Raw genomic sequence first — 19,177 nt, 5'->3', positions numbered from 1 at the left:
CATCTTCAAGACATACTTGACACTTGATCTTCTTCATTTGCTCCTTACTGCAATCTTGAAGCCAACATATGGTTCAAGCATTGCCTATGGACAACTCCTACAAATATAACTCAATGCAAACATTAGTCCATATGGATTATCATTAATTACCAAAACCACACATGGGGGCTCCATGCACTTTCACCGGCGCTCCCATTTTGCATGGAAGAGGTTTGAGACAAGGCGATCCTTTGTCTCCACTCCTATTTGTCCTTTCCATATACCCACTCCAAAAAATACTTGAGTTGGCCACCCAACATGAGCTCCTTCACAAGATAAGAGGAAGAGGAACAATTATTCGAACATCTCTATATGTGAACGATGCGGCCATTTTTGTGGATCCCAAGGAGGACATTCAAAATCTTTCCTCCATCCTTGCCTTATTCGGAGAGGCTACCGGTCTCCTCACAAACTTCCAAAATAGCATGGGCATTCCCATTAGATGTCAATATATTGACATTGACGAGGTGCTTGAGGGGGTTCCGGTGATCCGAGCTTCCTTCCCAATCAAGTATTTGGGGCTGCCCCTATCGGTTTGGAAGCTTAAGATGATCGATTTTCAACCTTTAGAAGACAAGATGGCCAGCAAGCTTGCTACTTGGGATTGGAAAAATATCAATGCAGCCGGTAGAGGGGCCCTTGTCAAATCCGTCCTCACGTCCCAAGCAATTTTCCATCTAACCCCGCTCAAAATCCCACCGGGGTGCATCACTTCCATGAATAAAATCGAGCGTGCTTTTCTTTGGGCCGGCACCAAAGAGGTCACCGGGGGAAAGTGTAAGTTGAATTGGGAATCGGTTTGTAGACCCAAGAAGCTTGGTGGTTTGGGCATCCTACATCTCGAGAAATTTGCGAGGGCTCTCCGGTTGAGATGGCCTTGGTTTGAATGGCGTGACCCGGGTAAGCTTTGGGTGGGCATGGGTACACCTTGTGATGAGGTGGATATGGACCTCTTCTACGCATCCACCACTATCTCCATTGGTAATGGGGAGATTGCTCCTTTTTGGGATTCCCCGTGGCTCAACGGAAAAAAGCCTAAAGATATTGCCCCGCTCATATATGAGGCCTCCACGAGGAAGAAATGGAATGTCAAGCATGCACTTACCAATAACGCTTGGATTACCAAAATAAAAATGGACACCAACTTGACCGTCCATCACATTCATGAGTACATCCGGATTTGGGTGCAATTAAATTGCCTTTCAACTTATTGAGGACGCACAAGACTCCATCACTTGGAACCTCACTTCGAATGGGGAGTACACGACGACATCCGCTTACAAGGCGTAATTCTTGGGAGCCACATTAACAAACATGAACGAGATGGTGTGGAATGTTTGGGCCCATCCAAAGGTCAAGTTCTTCGCTTGGTTGGCCATCCGCAATAGAATTTGGACGGCGGATCGTCTTGAGAGAAGGGGTTGGGACAATTGTGCCAAGAGGCTTTGGGATATGGTTAAGAGTTGGCTTGGGATTCCCTCCGTCCGCACTCATGAGTGGGCAGGTGATGCGTCCCTTAGGGAGTGGTGAAAGATGATGTTGTGCAATGCAATGAAGAACCGAAAAGTCATGTTTTCCATAACCATGTTTGTCACTTACTCACTTGGACAATATGGAAGAAGCCTAATGCAAGAGTTTTCAACAATAAATCCGCGCCCCAAACATCTTACTTTAAATCATTAAGGACGAGGCTAAACTTTGAAGCGCCGTGTGTGCGAAGCATTTGAGTTTTGTAATAACGGGAGAGTAATCGCTTAGGAGCTTCTGTTTTTCATTTTTTATTTTGTCTTGTCAAGACTCTCCTTACTTATTTAATAAATGGAGGCAAATCTTTTGCTCCCCTTTAAAAAAAAAACTTCGATAATCTGCTCGCATGAAGGTGATCATGGAGTACTCGTGAACAACCAAACCCGGAGATCAACCTGCGAGAAAAGCACTGTGGGCGTGATCAAGAAGGCGGGCGAGCTATCCTGTGCGCCGTCTACATCTACTTCATAATCTTCACGAGGGCGAGTCGTCGCAGGTGCAGGTCTGGCCGTCCCTCCCGGTGGTGATGCGGTGATGCCCATTATCAAGCGTTTGAAGTCCATGCCAGACATCGACCAATGGAAGAAGACGGATGGGGACTTGGGGAGGATTACGTCCAGGAGCGCAGAGGCAAGATGCGGAAGCAGCTGCGCAAGGCGGAGCGCCAGCCAACGCAAGACCACGCTCCTCCACGACGCATGCTCGGCCGCCGCCCGAACCTCGATGGCCTTACCGTTAAGCAGCTCATCAGCGTGACAGCCAGACAACGGAGATTCTAATTAAGATCAAGAAGCGGCGCAAGACGGAGCGTAACAAGGTCAAAGGAGATGCACTCGCCACCCAAACCTTGGCCGGACGATGGAGAATCTTGTCAAGAAGATCCAAGCACCGCATCACCTACGGCAGTGGGCAGCAGGCTGTAGCTTCGGACTGGATCACCTTGTTTTATGAGTTTCATTATGTGGAAACATTTTTCTGAGCAATGCAAACCTGCCCGGCCAAAAGCTAAGATCGGACTTGCAGCATGTCTTTCATTTATGCTTTCTCAACAGAACAAAATTTGTAAGGATGTCCAGCCAAGGATGCTCAACGTTGCAACACTAAGTGAAATGGATATACCTACATCCACACAATTTACCATCTATGCTTCTCTTCCATAAAACAAAATTGTCAAGGATGTCCAGCTAAGGAAATGATATAGTACCTACATTCACATAATTTACCATCTATGCTTCTCTTCCATAAAACAGATGTCCAGCTAAGGAAATGGATATACCTACATTGACATAATTTACCATTTATGCTTCTCTTCCATAAGACAATATGGGCTAGGATGTCCATCTAAAGAAATTGGTATACTACATTCACATAATTTACCGGTTGCAGAGAAAGGGCGCAACAAGAAGGCACAATCTCTGCAGCAAAAACCTGTGCTATTTGGCATGGGCGCAAGGCAATGGATTTTTCTCTCTTTTGATATCTGGCAAGGCAATGGGTTTCTATTGCAGCAAGATGGGAAGTTGCTCGGAGAAGTCCTGAATCGGCGACAACTCTCGGAGCTCGTAGGCGGCCTTGAAGCAGTCGGCAGCCTCAAGGAGCAATCCTTCGGATTTCGAGACAAGACCAAGCCCCAGCCAGGCTTTATGGTTTGTTGGCTCTAGGCGGATGGCATTGCGCAGGAAAGTTCTCGCGATGGGCAATGACTTCCCTCCAATATTTCTTAGAATTCCAGCCATACAAACCATGCTAGGGACATAGTCTGGATTGATGGAGAGGGAGAATGAGAATGCCGCAAGGGCTTCTTGGTGCAAGGACTGAGCCTCCAATATAAGGCCTGGAAAGTAATACGTGTTAGCACTTCTGAAGATCATAGGGCAGAATGAACAATAGTAACTGCAGTAATCGATCTACAATACAACGATATGAATCTAACATACACAGGCCCTTGGCAATCCATTCAGATATCTGGAATCGCCATCACATTTTTATTTGCTCCTCACATGCAATGTGTCACTAGATCCGTAGCCCGCAAATATGCAAATAATGTTGAATGGACATATAGTGATTAATGTAGATAACATATCCTATCTCCTTTAACTTCCAAACATTTTTACTGTTGTGAGAGCCTGACAAGCTCTTAATGTTTGGTTAGTGTAAATAGCAGAAACTTTTACTTAAGGACACCCAGATAATATCAACCTCAACTATGTGACCGACCCAAAAGTCAAAGCTGATTGCAAACAAATACCACGAGCTTTTGAGACTCTTAATATCACAGAGTTTGCTCAACAGTTTAACCATCATTAAATGCAGGGTGATCGTCATGTAACATGTAAATCTGAGACTGGTAAAGTTGGTGTTCTTTTAGCACACAAGGTATGGAGAAAAGGTTGTGCAGTGTGTACTGGACTACTGGTGTGGAGTTGTTTCAGTAAGAACAGGTTGTCCTGATACTATTTGGAGTGTTAAGGTTTAGATGTCAAACTAAGGTATGGAGAAATTTTGGTAAAAGTTGGTTGGCCCTGGGTGGATGAGAAAACTTATTTAATTAATCTGGTAAAATCTTTTATGTTAGGCATGTAGCTTACTACAATGAAGCATCCAAAACCAGGCCTCATGTGGAGCACAATCAGCCATAAATGATAGCGGAGTTAAGTAGGCAATGATATTCACCTTTGACATGCCAGCACTTTGAACTGAAGGAATTGATGGATTCGGCTTTGTCAAGACAGATGTTTGAGTCATGCCATGATTCAAGCTTTGTGTATATTGAGGCTAAATCTAACCAAGCTTCCATCTCTAACTTATGCAGTGATTTAACCTGTGAGGGGAAAGTTGATATTAAGAAAAGAAGACACGTCATATGATCATTTGACTTAAAATAAGAAGTGAAAGTTGCTGCACCTTATCATATGGGGTCGATTTCCAAACTTCCTTCTTTGCTTGAATGATTGCAAGCAAACTCCTTAAAGATTCCACCGCCGACTTGAATTGTCCACGGGAGGCCTGAATCTGTGCTTTTAGCCTCAAAATACCCATTTGCTCCTCTTCCTCGGCCTCATCTAGTGCTAAATCTGCTAGAGCTTCGGCTTCTTGTAAATTCTGCTGTGCAGACAACACTAGAATCAACAACTTCCAGGTACTAACTGAACTTCCTGCCACCAGTTCAAGACATTCCGTCGCACTTTCAATAGCTGCATTCAGTTTGCGCTGCATTGCATTTTCCCAAGCAAGGCTGTACAGTATTTCAGGACTATACTTCGCTAGTGATGCAGCATCCTGCAACAACCTCAGTGCATCATCTTGCAATCTCATTTTTTCCGAGTCACAGGTGGAGGACCTAGCAAAAGGTCCATAACAGACACCAAGAAAATGATTTACAACACTGATGAAATGTAGGTCATGACTTGTGAAAGACTTCATGGCTTTATTTGCAAATTCTATTCCTTCAGAAGCATGCTTTGGGTTCTTACAACATAGTTTGGCTCCTAAAAGAAGAGATGGAATATGAGGTTTTCCCTTTCTCTGTAGCACACGGAAACCATTCCTTATGATGTTTAAGGCACTATCATCCATGCCAGCTGCACTGTAGCAAAGCGCGAGAATGTACCATCTTTCTGATCTGCTATAGGTTCCAGGCAACAACATCTCTAGATGTCTGGCTAAGACTTCATAATGGCCAGATAATGACAAGGCATATGTCAAATGATTTACGAGGTCAGGATCCCACTTTATTTGCTGGAAGGCTAGCTTTCTGATAAGTACGAACAGTAGTGAAATTGCTTCCTCAAGATTGTTCTCAGGGGTTATCATGTTCTGTTGCTGATTGAACTCCTGAGTTGACTTCTCTTCAATACCACAGTATAATAGAGTCACTGCTAAGTCCTTCTGTAAGTTAGCAGACCTTTGAGAATCTAAATTCCAGGGCCTTCCGAGAGCCCTCCGATATGCAATTATGGCCTCCTCAAAACAACCACTTCTCATCCATAGGTTAGGAAGATATTCTAGAGCCGAGTGGAACATATCTATCAACTTGCTCTCTTCAGAAGTACCTTCAGGAACGCCACTCGGCCATGCAGATTCTACAATGTCTATGATGGTTCTGCATTCTTCTGCAGCATCTGTCATGAAGATACCATTGAATCAGAAAAATATTCATACTGGATGTGTAGGGGTTTGAATTGAGGCATATGCATAGCGTACACACAGAAGTAGCATATGGCTTTATCCAATACAATTACATAGGTTTCAGTTTCTATTTAATCTTATGAACATTAGAAAAAGGCCTGCATAATTTCAAGCCGTGGTGCTAAAGTAAAAGGCAAGAAACAATAGAGAGAGAAATCCAGTCAGTACCTGTCACTCTGCCAAGACTTTCCAAGGATTTTGCTTTAAGCAATATGGCTTCTAGAAGTAGGCTTACAGAATGCATTGACATATGCACTACCATTCCATTCACTTGTGAGGTTTTCCTTCTTGAAGAACGTGGAGAAACTCTAGGCTTGGCACTTTCAGTAATAGCTGTGGTCATTCGTGGTTTCAGGCTTCTTATATCAATTCCCTGAAGGACTTGCAATGCTGCATCGAAATTCCCTCTTTGATATTCCAGTCTACCTAGCAATGCTCGGGCCTCCTGTTATATAGTCAGATAAATCTAACAGTGAGCAAATCAGAAAAAAACAACTTATCTCTTCCTTGAAGAGAGAAAGATTTGGCCAAACCTCATAATTTAGTGAAAGAGTCTCTCTTAAGTCTGATTCCACTTCATTCACTTGGCTATCATCGGGTGTTGTTTCTCGGTTTCCTGTTCTCGAACAAGAAGCACTTGCTGAGAAGTCCCGTGTCGCAAGAGACTCCGGCGATCGTGGCATCTCTTCAAATTTGGATTGGTCCCCGCTGCACGTGCATAACATCATCGCAGCCATTTTCTGCCACACGGGTAATTTACATAAACAAATGTAAGTTCCCCTCTCTCTCTCTTAGGATCTTCCTTGGGGATAATGGTATTAAATATTCATCAAGTAGACCAGAGAACCTGGCAAGGGAAATATGAATGGTGCTCAGATACACATTGTAATAAGCATGCAGTAATAGCACGCCGTACAGCAAGTTAGCTACAAAAAACACAGTATCACATAAAGGCAAACCAGATCTTGAAATCGGCTTAGCGATTCCATTCCCAGATCAAACTATCAAATCATGTCCAAACAATGTTTTATTCTTGGCTCCCAGAAAGATCACGAGCCCTAAACTTCATCTCCTACTGTCCTACAAAAGGCACTATCATTTTCAGCAAGAACACAGCAACACTGAAATTCTACAAGCAGCAACTGAGCAATGCCACCATCAAGCATTGCATACACTGGTTCCCTCATAATTTATAAAGCATACTACGTCAGAACATTCCTGCTTCTTCAGGAAACGGCGAACGAAAATAGATTTCTAGCAATTCCTTTCACATTCCCGAGGAGTGCAAACATGACTTATTTGCACCAACACTGGTGAGAAAATAAGGCAACTAACATAGTGGTGTCAGCAAATATTCACTGAACCAACAGAAGGCCTCAGGAATATTTAGGAAGGCATATGCATGCTTCAGAAAGACAGTTGCAAGTGTGAACTCCCAGAAAGATGACAGCCCCAAACCTCATCTACAAATACCACCACCGTTTACAGCAACATGATAGCGACACCGAAACTCTACTAGCTAGCAACAACTGACCAATGCCATTATCCACCATGCATTGCATACACCGGTCCCTCAAAATTCAGAGAAGTACTCCTGCCTCTTCAGGAAATGGCGAACGAAAACAGAATTCTAGCAATTCCTCACACATTGCCGAGGAGTGCAAACACGATTTATTTGCGAACCACACTGCTGAGAAAATAAGGCAACTAACATGGTGGTGTCAGCAAATATACACTGAACCAACAGAAGGCCTCAGGAATATTTGGGAAGGCATATGCACGATTCAGAAACACAGTTGCAAGTGTGAACTCCCAGAAAGATGACAGCCCAAAACCTCATCTACAGATACCACCACCGTTTACAGCAACATCATAGCGACACCGAAACTCTACTAGCTAGGAACAATTGAGCAATGCCACTATCCATCATGCATTGCATACACCGGTCCCTCAAAATTCAGAGAAGTACTCCTGCTTCTTCAGGAAATGGCCGAACGAAAACAGAATTCTAGCAATTGCTCTCACATTCGAGAGGGGTGCAGGCACGATTTATTCTCAAACCACGCCCCCGAAATAAGAAGTCAACTAACACGTTGGTATCGGAAAATACTCACTGAACCAACAGGAAGGGTCACGAAATATTTGGAAAGCCATATGGATGCTTCAGAAAGACAGTTGCAAGTGTGTGAGCTCCCAGAAAGATGACAGTCCAAAAACCTCATCTCCTACAAATACCACCACCGTTTTCAGCAACAGCATAGCGACACTGATACTCTGCTAGCAACAAGTGAGCAATGCCACCATCCACCAGACTCCTACTTGAGGAACCGACAAACCAAAGCAGAATTCTAGCGATTCCTCCCACATTCCCAAAGGAACCTCACGGCAAGATGAGAAAACAACTACCATGGCGGTGCCAGCAGAGCTGCAGGCCTGCAGTAGTGCAGCCAACAGTGAAATTAAGCAGGCGCGCACAGACCAAAAATTACCAATTATAAGCCCATGATATCCTCCCGATGCCCTCCTTGGTCGCTCCGACGCACTCGCCATCAAAGTGGAAACTACGCGAAGTTCCACCGCAACCCAAGCCGCCGATCGACCCTCGTTCCCTTCCCTCACACCGCCAAACTCACGAAACCCACAGTGAAAATAACACCAAATTACCAAACTGAAACCCCGTGATGCTCTGCTGCTCACGCCCTCCTGGGTCGAAGCAGCCGACCCACATTCATCCAGGCGACCGATGCACTCACCACCAGAAGAGCGAGTCACCCGAGAATTCAACTACTACTCGAGAAACAAGACGAGGCGCCGATCCTCCGCGCGCCACACCACACCGAAACAACACCCACGAACGGAAGCACGGACGTAAGCCCGTAACCACCTCGGCAACGCCCGCGGGAAGGGAGGCGGCGTGCCGGAGCAAAGGCGCCGAAGAGGTTGAGAGGAGGGTGGGAGGAAGCGCAGCACGTACTGTGAAGCGCGGGCGACGGCGGCGGGAAGGATCCTCCTCCTACGCGCCGCGGCGAACGAACGGCGGCCAGCAGTGTGGTGAGATTGAGGTGTGAACGGGGACGCGACGCGAGGAGGATCTCTCCCTCTCTTTCTCTCTCTGCGCGCCTCTGGGCTGTGGCGGAGTAGTAGGAACTAGGAAGGCACGAGACGGGCTCTTTTTACCATTTTACCCCCTACTTTTTCGTCAGCGTCAGCCCACCCCAGCCTGGCGTGACGCACACCCAAGTCCAACCCGAAGTGACTGACGGAACTACCATGTACTCCCACAAGCCACACATTAATTAAGGGCTGTTGCTGAGAAATCTCCAATTTTTCCATGGAAATGGATCTGTGAAACTTGACACGTCGCAAATTCTTAAAAAGAAAAATCGAAATGGTTTCCTGCCAAGTTTGTGTCTGGCGGGCTGGCGAGTCAGCTACCTCCGGGTGTCTGTCCCGCCCGTGCCTGCGCGTCAGACACAGAGAAGCGCCGAGATCCGGCGCAGCCGGCGGTACCTACCACCGGACATTCGCGCCGATCCACCTGGCATGAGACAGAGAAGGATGATTCCTCGGCAACAGGGGACTTCCCGTTTGACCATCCACCGCCGCCTCGTCGTCAAACACGGCAGCCGCCGGCGCCTGCACAGGATGACGATGACGAAAACTACAACGACGCTCTGGCCTACCACAACGAGGAGGCCAAGGACGACTACGTCGATTGCATTTTCCAGAAATGGCAGTTGACCGTGGCGGAGGGCCGAAAGTTCGAGTACCCGGAGACGATGACGGAAGACTAGATCGCGACGCTCGGCGTCCTCGTCTCGGAGGTGGACCGACCGGTGCAGCCGCCGCTGCCTGTACGTCACCGGCATCATGCCGACGGGCCTCACAGAGGAAGAGGCCCTACGACGGCGCTCGAGGACTCGTCCACGCAACCGGTGCAACCGCCGCCTCCACCTCCACTGTCGAGGGTGCTCCTCGGCAATGCCCTCCGATAGGGGCATAGGGTTGATGGAATCCTGTAAGCTGACACGAGACATCGGTTCACAGACAAGCGGGGAGAGCGATTTACCCAGGTTCGGGGCCCTCGATGAGGTAAAACCCTTACGTCCTGCCTGTCTGATCTTGATTATGAGAATATTAGGTTACAATGGGGTGCCGAAGAGTTCGGCTGAGATCTCGTCGAGAGGCTAAGTGCTGCGGCGACCTAGCTCTAGACTTCTGGTGGCTAAAATTGTACGTGTCCCTCGGCAGCCCCTCTCCTGGCCTTTATATAGGAGGCCAGGTCTCAAGAGGTCTAACCGAGTACGACTAGATTTTACAATAGTTCTATCTCTAAACCTTCCTTGTTCGGCTCCTTCCTTGTCTTGCCCGTCAAGGAATCTTCCGCTTCGCTATCCAATTGGCCCGCCTTGTTATCGAATACCTTCATGGGCCTCCAGCTAGATCGTATAGGGTAGGGCAATGTCGGTTACCCGAAGGGTTATGCCCACGTCATCCACCGTACAACCCGTGGGGGCCTCCACATCCATCACTGGCGTGGGCTGCTCAACTGCCACCATCGGCGCGGGCTGCTCCACCTCCACCACCGCCGGCGGCACCGGCGTATGTTTCGCCGCTTCCCAACCGGCCGTGGCCGGTATCGAAGCTCGTCGTGATCGACATCGATGATGACGACCAGTAGGCGCAGCCGTTTTTAGGTTTTTATTTTATTTTTCTATCTTTTACTATGTAAATTATGTTTTTATGTTAAAAAAATGCAAAATCGAAAAAAAATGCGACGTGCCGTTGGAGCCACCTGACGCAAATAGACGCGGTTGATTTCACCCATTTAGACAAAGACAAACTGACGGACGCGGACATTTTGAGCGTTAAAAAATGCGTTGCCCCGTTGGAGATGACGACGTTAGAATTCCTACATTGCGTCTGAATCTGGATGCCCCGTCCATGCGAGACGAAAATAATTGGTTAGCTTTGCCATTACTAGTACAGTAGGAGTACTCCAGTACTGAATAATTTAAGGATCAAAGGACCGGGCGTATTTAACCGCCTGCACTCTGCGGCGCCGTGGGAAAGGAAGGACTCCAAGGTGCAGAGCAGAGCCGGGGCGGGCGGCGTGCTCTGCTTTATTGACAAAAGAATCCAGAGGAGAAGCTCAGCGTGCCAGTGAGATCACTGCCATGATTCACAGCAGCAGCTCCAGCTCCAGGAAGGACTACAGCAGCAGTCTAGGACGGCTAGGCCTTGACATTTTCGACCCCCTTCCAGACCTGTCTCCCTGCTCTGCTCTACAGCCACCGCCCACCTCAGCACAGCGACGGTGACCGGGAGACGACGATGACGGGCTGCTGGTTTCTACTGGCCTCGACCCACTGCAGTCGCAATCTTGTCATGTTCCCCCTTTTGATCTATCGATTGCTGCGGTGATGGCCGCTCTGCGGGTCATGTGACACCTTGTTCCCCCCGAGATGAGATGAGAGTTACGGGTCACGGAGGACACATGCCGCATTGCAAAAATGTATGCCGATCCATGGTAATCGTACGAAGCATGGAAGGGAAGAATCCTATGTGGGCACAAACATGTGTCTCCTCCTAGAGCAATTGGTTGTGGGTAATGACTGGTAAGAGAAACGGACGCTGAGCGATCGTTTGTGTCCGCTGTGATCGGAAATGCGTCTGGCACCACCTCCAGCGGGGCGACGCAAAGTGATCGGGCCGTCCGCGGGGAGACGCAAACCTGGCCCAAATATGCGTCAGGTTTGCGTCTCCGCGGACGTTGCACGGACGCGCAAAGTGTCCGCTCGGTTCTCGCGCGGGCCCGCCTTGCAGCGGCATAACTGCTTCGTCTTCCGCGGTATTACTTCTGTGGCGCGCTGCCAGCCTTGTGCAGGGCCGCGTTAATGGCGTGCCTTGGCTTCCGCGAGCGTGCGCAGCCTAGTAGGCGCTGCACTCGGCGAGCCATTGAAGGCGAGATGGCGTCGGAGCCTCTTAAAGGGACGCTGCCGGTGCCCATTTCCCCGACCAAAACCATTGCCAAAATCCCACACTACCCACCACACCAACGCCATGGGGAAGAAATGCTAGCCGTTCCGGGAAGACGAAGAACGACCAGGAGGCTAGCGGCTCGCGTTCCGGCAAGAAGGCACGGCTCGGCCGGTACGTCCGCGTTGACCTCGCGCGGCAGCTATGGGAGGAAAACCGGCCGGTACCATGGCCGGACGCGAACTTGCCGGGAGGGGCTGGTACTCGAACTCGCGGCGCGTGCCGGTCCCCCCCCGTGCTGCGCCAGGGCCGAGAGCGGCGGGACGAGGTGCGCCGTCGCCGAGCGATCTTGCCGCCGGATCTGCGGGAGGATCCGGCGTAAGCGCTTAACTCCTACAACTGGATTTCCTTCGGGACGTGGGAGTTCAACGCGCGGCGCCGCGCTGCCTACCTCGCCGACGTAGCCTACTTCGAGCGCGAGATCACCGTCGAAGAAGAAGAGAACGACCACGAGCACGCGGACGAGGACGAGGACGGCGACGTGGCCATGTCGCAGTATGACCACGACGACGGCGGACCGGCGTGGGATCCGGAGACCCAGCCGCCGGACATTTCAGAGGAGCAGGCCATTGCTATGGCACTGGCCAACAGCGAGCAGGACGAGCTCAACGAGCTCGCTTTGTGGGACGTCGCAATCCAGCTCCGCGAGTCAGCACTCGCGCAGGCTGGCGACTCCTCCGGCCACGCCGACGCGTTCCAACGTCCGCGCTCCGCCTGCTGCTCCAGTGTGGGATCCCTGGCCACAGCCTCCTGCCCGTGCGGCGGTACCTCCTCCACCGCCGGCGTACGAGCTTCCATGGCCGACGCCGCGACTCGATTGACCTCGTCGGCCGACGACGACCGCAGACGGCCGCGTATTTTAGCACGCCTTTCTGGTTTTTTTATGTCCTTTTTATCATGTAAATTATGGGGTATGAATGAAAAAAAATTATGCGTCGTGCCGCTGAAGCCACCCCAACGCAAACGGACGCCCGGACGGTTTCGACCATTTGGCCCGATGCAAACGGACACGACGCGTCCGTTTGGGCGTCCGAAATGCGTCGCGCCGCTGGAGATGCCCTAAGCCAGCATCTTTCTTGTTGGGAGTGTCTGTTTTCGCCTTATGATTAGCGTGATCTCTAGGTACCGCATGTTTGGTGTCGTGGTGTTGATAAATGGCGGGAGCTAACCACAGAGTGTCATTGCAAGGTAACGGTTGTTCAGGCTGCCTGGTTGTTCAATCAGTTAGGCAGAAAAGACGGCCATTTAAGCAGCACGGCGTGCTACCGTGCAAGCCTAGCTGCCAGTCTACAACCATCAAGGTGCACTCTAAATATTAATAACAAAAGGTACCCAGTACACTCTGGCATCACATCACATGCATTGCTGACCTGCTTTCGCCAGACAACGCATAGTACTACTGTAGGGTACCACAAAGGCACAAACCCTTTGGCTCCATCCACACCAGCCTGCTAGAACAACGGCCACCAGACCAGAGAGCAGATGGAAAACGGGCACCAGCAGCCAAGAATTGTGCATCGCAGTCAACTACATGCATTCCCCAAAAAAATGGAGGCGAAGAATACATACATTGGCCAGAGGGACAACTGTGCTGTGTTTATTGTTTGGACATAGATTCGGCGAAATACTGCAGAAATTCTAAAGCAAGAACCAGCAGGATGAGATTCCCAAGGGGGCAAACGCTGTTGGCTTTCCTGCTCAGCTGACCTCGAAGCAGCTTTTTTTTTTTTTTGAGGGTTTCGAAGCAGCCTTCTGGTGATCGAAAATGACTTGTCGTTTTAAAGTTAATAATGGGCCAACCCTACACATCGGCTATCTGTGGCCTGTGGGCAATCCCCAAAAAGAAAAACCCAAAAAAATAAACACGCCTACAAAGAACTTCAGCAATGTCTTCCTTTCCGAGGATGGTAGGCTACCCAAACTTCTGTAGCTCTGTATTGTCCGAGCCAGCTGACTCCTGCGGATATCAAATGCGGAAATAATTGTCTAACTGCTGCCAGAGATTACATACGTAATACTTGCACACGTTTGTTCATCAGCAGGAAGTTGAGCTTCATAAATAAGCACACGATGCAGGCAAGATCGTTATCAGACTCCAGTCCTGCTATAGCCTCATCTTCTTTGGCTTTATCCGCTTTGAAGCCATGTAAGTCACAGCAGCAGAAAGAGTGTACCTAGTAATAGCAAGAGATAAAACTGGTTACGAAACGTCAACAGGAACTGCAAAATTAGAATCAATACCATGTGCTTCTCAGCTGATGACATGTTGCGCTTCTAGACTGGGCGACTTAGAAGAGTTCAAGATTATAACACCCATTTATGTGTTCCCATATATATTCTCTGATTTATGCAACTCATTTCTTTCCTACACTAAGTCCATTTTAAAAGAAATATCATAGATTCAAGTGCTTCAGTCAAAATGTTAGACAGTGGAAGAACATCCTGTAATTCTATAAGTCAGCACAGCAGTATGCTGCTATTACTGCAAGTACCACATGCAATGTTGTAAGTAGAAAGATGACTGAAAGATGGCTGACACAGGATATGTTAATCCAACCAAGGTTTTTGCTCGAATCCCCCAACAATGGATAAGCAATTCAAATCAGAGAAGAAAAGGATAAGTGAGTTACACCGCAAATGTGCTTGGACAGTGAATGCCAACTATCATCTAACGGTAGTGGACTGTCACACAAACTCATATAATACCATCAATAGGAATTGTAGCTTCAGTAAACCTTGAAGCTATTGTATATGTCCGATACAACCAGAAATTGCCAACGAACTTTCTTGATAGAAGTCAGAAAGCATAATGCTTCTAGGAATAGCAGTCCTAATATATAACTAACACAAAATGGTATGCACATTATCCTTGATAAGGTGACACTTGGAAACATTGTTATATACTCAGTATTCCCGAGTGGGGTTGATGAATTGGGGGCACTTACCATGTAAAGGTGTATTTCAGATGGTCATCTGGCATCACTGAGTGATGAATCAAACCATTGACATCTTTTGGAAGAGGATAAGGATTAGTTGCAGAGATATCTTCATTCACATCTTCTATGTAAACAGTGTTCTCAGGGAGTCCACAGGCACGTGCGATCATGGGAATATCCACGTAAAACCACTGGCCATTCATCGGTTCATTAGGTGGAACAAATATGCTGGGGTTCTCACTTCCTCGGATTACTCCAATAACTCTTACAGGAGGCTTTACAGGTTTTTCAATCTGTAAAGATTAAGATGGGATCAGTTTTGTGCATGTGTAAATGATTAAATGGGGAATAAATACATCAAACAAGGTAATGATAATATACTCCCTCCATATCACTAAAACTTGACATTTCGAACACTGGCATGGTCTTCAAGATGTAACCTTGGCCACTAATTCATATTGTAATATGTAAAAACAAGGAAACTTACATGATTCTAGTGATACTTTACGGGGCAAATCTATGCATGCATTTTTTTTTTTGAAAATCTAAGTAATTAAAATGATAATCTTAGTCAAGGCATGTCCAAAATGATGAGTTTTGATTATACAGAGGGAGTACGTGGGATTCCTAAATGCATAAAATAAGGTGATGGCAACCATGGTGGTTTTTATATGTATATGATTATGTCAGCATGCATTGATTCTAAATTGGTATAAGAGCAAAACAACCAGCGCACTTTCATACTCAATATTCTAGCAACCATCAATACCTGCATTTACGATGATGAAAAGCAGGCTAGGTTAAAATTATGCATACAAGTTATTTTAAAATGTCCCAAAACAGGGTTATCTTTTACAGAATTCACAAAAGATGTCACTCAGACATATGAGCAAACATTGGCTTATATATGTAACAGTTTGCAAACTACGAAAAAAGGTTGGAATAACTCACCTCTGGAGAAACTTCAGGCTTCTTAGACCAGAATTTCCACCAAGTACCCTTTTCATCTGTCTTTTCGTCGGCTTCTTTCACATCTAAAGTTTCACCAAAATCCTGGTGATCCCGTATGTTTTTTTCGCGCCAGCCACGAGGAACCCACCCTCTATTCACAAGGATAGGTAACTGCAAACTGACAAAACATTTCTTAGAAACATAATTTTTTTTATTAAATGGGAAGTGGTGACACATTATCATTTGTTTCAACGGTGAAGACACTCAATATACCATTAGATATTTCTAATTTGTTGTGATCAAAATGTGTGGAAGATGAAGCTCACCAGCTTGATCGCTCATAAATACTGGTCCTAGCATGAATATAGGCTTGATAGTATTTGGCACAAGCAAAAGTTCAAGTGAAGGCTGCTTTCATATTTTAAAGTTCAATTTAACCATCAGTGTTGGTCATCTGACAGACTTGTACATAACCTTTTTATTTACATCTAGTAAAAGGCTGTACGCAAATATGTGGCGGTATACGACTTATCATACAAAATTAATTTCCTCCTTTTATCTTTCTCTCCTTTAGAAACTAGAGTTGCTTTCATCGTGGAACACTAATTAAAACACACAAAAATTGGTCAGGGGAACAGCTAACAAGAATTCAAGACGGAGATCTGATGTTTCACTTCTAGGCAGTTAAGTTCCAGAAATATGAAACACAATGTGTTTACAAGCTGCTGTTTCCCACTTGGTTTCGAAGTGATCAGGCTATCTAAACTCAGTGTTTGAATATTTCGCAAACAAAAATTACAAGCCACCCTCTATTCACAAGGATAGGTAACTGCAAACTGACAAAACATTTCTTAGAAACATAATTTTTTAGATAAAATGAGAAGTGGTGAGAAATTATGTTTTATTTCTACGATAAAGACATTCAATATACCATCGGATATTTCTACTTTGTTGTAATCAAAATGTGTGGGAGATAAAGCCCACCCAGTCTTAGGTGATGCGGTTGCAGCTTGATCACTCATAACTTTGCAGATACTGGCTTGATAGAATTTGGCACACACAAAAGCTCAAGTGAAGGCTGCTTTCATATTTTTAAAGTTCAATTTAACAACTAGTGTTGGTCATCTGACAGACTTGTATATAGCCTTTTATTCATATATTTAATAAAAGGGTGTCCACAAATAAGTAGAGGTATATGACCTATAAATTATCATACAAAATTAATTTCCACATTTTTAATTTCTCTCCTTTTTAAACTAGAGTTGCTTTCATCGTAGAACACTAATTAAGACACACAAACGTGGTCAGGGGAACAGCTAATGAGAATTCCAAGACGAAGATCTGATGCTTCACTTCTAGGCAATAAAACTCCAGGTATGCAAAACACAATATGTATTTGCATTTTGCAAGCTGCTGTTTTCCACTTGGTTTCTAAGTGGCTAGGTTATCTGAATTCAGTGTTTGAATATTTCGCAAACAAAAATTACAAACCACTTTCCCTTGTATTAAATTTCTTTTAACATATACTACATAGTAATTAATTTCACTGTTTAATTCATGCTTTTCCTGCTGATGCTATCTTTGCCTGTAAATAAATGTGGGCTGCACAAAGAAGTAAATTTAGGCTAAAATGTATGAAAACCACAGACAGCTAAAGTATATATTACTATGGTCGAACTTTGGAAATGGTTATTTGTTCAAGTGGAAGTGTAGAACTGAACTAAGATGTTCCTTCAGCGATGAAAAGGAAATGAACAATGTGAAGAAATTAGAGTCTCACTGCAACAGCACAATGCTGTTCCAGACAATAATTTACCTGCCAGGCTCAGTCAGCCGAGGTTTCAACGGAGTGATCACATAGTACCCGTTTTCTGTCACACCGGAGATGCTCCGGGAGCGAGGCCCGATGAACACCGACTTCTCCTCGTCGAAATCACCCTCACACACGACTTTCCGGAACTCCAGCTCGGCGGGATCACGCAAGGCAGCAGAGGAGACGGTCTCGTTCCACGGTACGGGCTCCATCTCCAGCCTCCGCGTCCTGTAATCCAGCATCTCTTTCTGAGACGGCGCCGGAAACAGGACAGAGTGAGGACTTCTAGGGTAAGCACACACCAAACGAGGGAGGGAATGGGGTCAAGGGTTGGGTGTGATCTCATCTGACCTTCTCCTGCCTCCGGAAGAGCTGCCATGTGCCGAGGCCGAAGGTGATGGCGCCGGGGGCGAAGAGGAAGAGCTTCGACCACGCGCTCGCCTCCGTCCCTGCCCCTGCGCGTTGGAAACGAATCTGGTTAGAACGCGGCGGCGGCTTGATTCCGCAGATGCTTTGAAGGCATTTCGGGAGGGCGTAAGAGCGGAGACCTGGGGATGGCGGTGCGGCGGCGGGCGGAGGTGGTGGCTGGACCGCGTGGGAAGTGCAGGGCCGCGAGGGGAGGAGGCGGTGCCCGCTGCCGCGCAGCCGGCGGCCAAGGGTTTTGGAGAGGGCCGCCGCCGCCATGTTTGTCTCTACGATTGTGGGGAACCGACGCCTCGCCCGCCTTGGCTTCAGATTTTTCTTTCAAGCGGCATATGTTTGGAATGCTTTTGTAAAAAGGACGATGAGACAAGATTTATAGTTGAGTAATTATTCAAATCATGTATTCATGGTTTAGTTCAAATTAATTCATACGAAAATTAATTAATCATTAAAGGATCATAAGAAAATTGTAGGATTGTATGCTAAATTTTTCCTACGAAGCTGGCTTTAGTGTTGGAAGTCAAAGGAAATTCCAGTATTGGAAATCATAGGCGTCAAAAATCTACTCCCTAGATACATTTGAATTTAGATAAATTTGCGACATCCTTTTATGAACAAAGGTAATACTATATATATATGGCATAATCTTTGTACCCTGAGCATATAAAACTTTTCCTTGTTTTATAAAAAAAATTCATGGGCCAAATCTTTCCAAAAAAAATCATGCATTTTTCCAGTGGCGCATATAAATTTGGTCCATGTTCTTTTTCGGAAACTAGAAAGTACTCGATCATATGAACTAAACTACTCCACAGAAGAGAAAAAAAAACAATCAGCAATAGAATCCTCTACTCGAGCTAAAGAGCTCATTCCTACAATCCAAAGAGCTAGTAAGAAAGATATCTGTAAGTTTTTATGTTACTATGAAATTCTTTAAAAAAATGCTTTGCTCAAAAAAAAAACCCCAAAACAACTATAGGAAAAGGCAGAAAAAAGGGGAGGTGGTGGGTGTGGATGGGGGGCTGAAACCTTGACAAATCACACAAAACTTGATGGGAGAAGAAAAGGAGTAGTGCTTTTGAACTTCTTTTTTTTTTGCATCAGCAGGTAGTGGCTGGCAGAGTTCAATTGCTTTCGGTGTTGAAGTTTTATCGGATTGACAATAAATGCGCACACCATGTGAAGACTCAAATTCAACAAGTATGCAACTGCTCTTTGTAAGTTGTAGGCTGTAGCATTCTACCAGAGCACACACATACCA

At 46.4% G+C, this 19,177-nt stretch overlaps 2 protein-coding genes across 2 annotated transcripts; both read right to left on the bottom strand.

Annotated features, from left to right (window-relative positions):
* Positions 1-2,821: 2,821 nt before the first annotated feature.
* LOC124701620 (protein NPGR1) lies at positions 2,822-6,551 on the bottom strand. The gene is made up of 5 exons (XM_047233713.1): positions 6,288-6,551; positions 5,923-6,199; positions 4,471-5,687; positions 4,240-4,387; positions 2,822-3,400 (listed from the first exon to the last, which is right to left on the bottom strand). Exons 1-5 carry the CDS (start codon positions 6,489-6,491, stop codon positions 3,066-3,068), a joined length of 2,181 nt encoding a protein of 726 aa, XP_047089669.1. The 5' UTR covers positions 6,492-6,551; the 3' UTR covers positions 2,822-3,065.
* Positions 6,552-13,542: 6,991 nt separating this feature from the next.
* Positions 13,543-18,191, bottom strand: LOC124696114 (surfeit locus protein 1-like). Its single transcript, XM_047228889.1, has 6 exons — positions 18,042-18,191; positions 17,845-17,948; positions 17,497-17,741; positions 15,681-15,858; positions 14,739-15,022; positions 13,543-13,967 (listed from the first exon to the last, which is right to left on the bottom strand). Exons 1-6 carry the CDS (start codon positions 18,175-18,177, stop codon positions 13,898-13,900), a joined length of 1,017 nt encoding a protein of 338 aa, XP_047084845.1. The 5' UTR covers positions 18,178-18,191; the 3' UTR covers positions 13,543-13,897.
* Positions 18,192-19,177: the final 986 nt, after the last annotated feature.

This window comes from Lolium rigidum, chromosome 3 (assembly GCF_022539505.1).
Source record: "Lolium rigidum isolate FL_2022 chromosome 3, APGP_CSIRO_Lrig_0.1, whole genome shotgun sequence".
In the NCBI taxonomy this organism is placed as follows: domain Eukaryota; kingdom Viridiplantae; phylum Streptophyta; class Magnoliopsida; order Poales; family Poaceae; genus Lolium; species Lolium rigidum.
This window is presented reverse-complemented; position numbering and strand designations above follow the sequence as displayed.

Excerpts from the sequence above, each read along its gene's own strand:
- LOC124696114 (XM_047228889.1), bottom strand. The coding sequence starts at position 18,177 with ATGGCGGCGGCGGCCCTCTCCAAAACCCTTGGCCGCCGGCTGCGCGGC. Across the intron at positions 17,742-17,844 it reads TCTTCCGGAGGCAGGAGAAG|AAAGAGATGCTGGATTACAG; the intron begins GTCAGATGAGAT and ends GCGCCGTCTCAG. Across the intron at positions 13,968-14,738 it reads CTGAAATACACCTTTACATG|GTACACTCTTTCTGCTGCTG; the intron begins GTAAGTGCCCCC and ends TGCTATTACTAG.
- LOC124701620 (XM_047233713.1), bottom strand. The coding sequence starts at position 6,491 with ATGGCTGCGATGATGTTATGCACGTGCAGCGGGGACCAATCCAAATTT. Across the intron at positions 5,688-5,922 it reads AAGTCTTGGCAGAGTGACAG|ATGCTGCAGAAGAATGCAGA; the intron begins GTACTGACTGGA and ends TCTTCATGACAG. Across the intron at positions 4,388-4,470 it reads AATCGACCCCATATGATAAG|GTTAAATCACTGCATAAGTT; the intron begins GTGCAGCAACTT and ends TTCCCCTCACAG.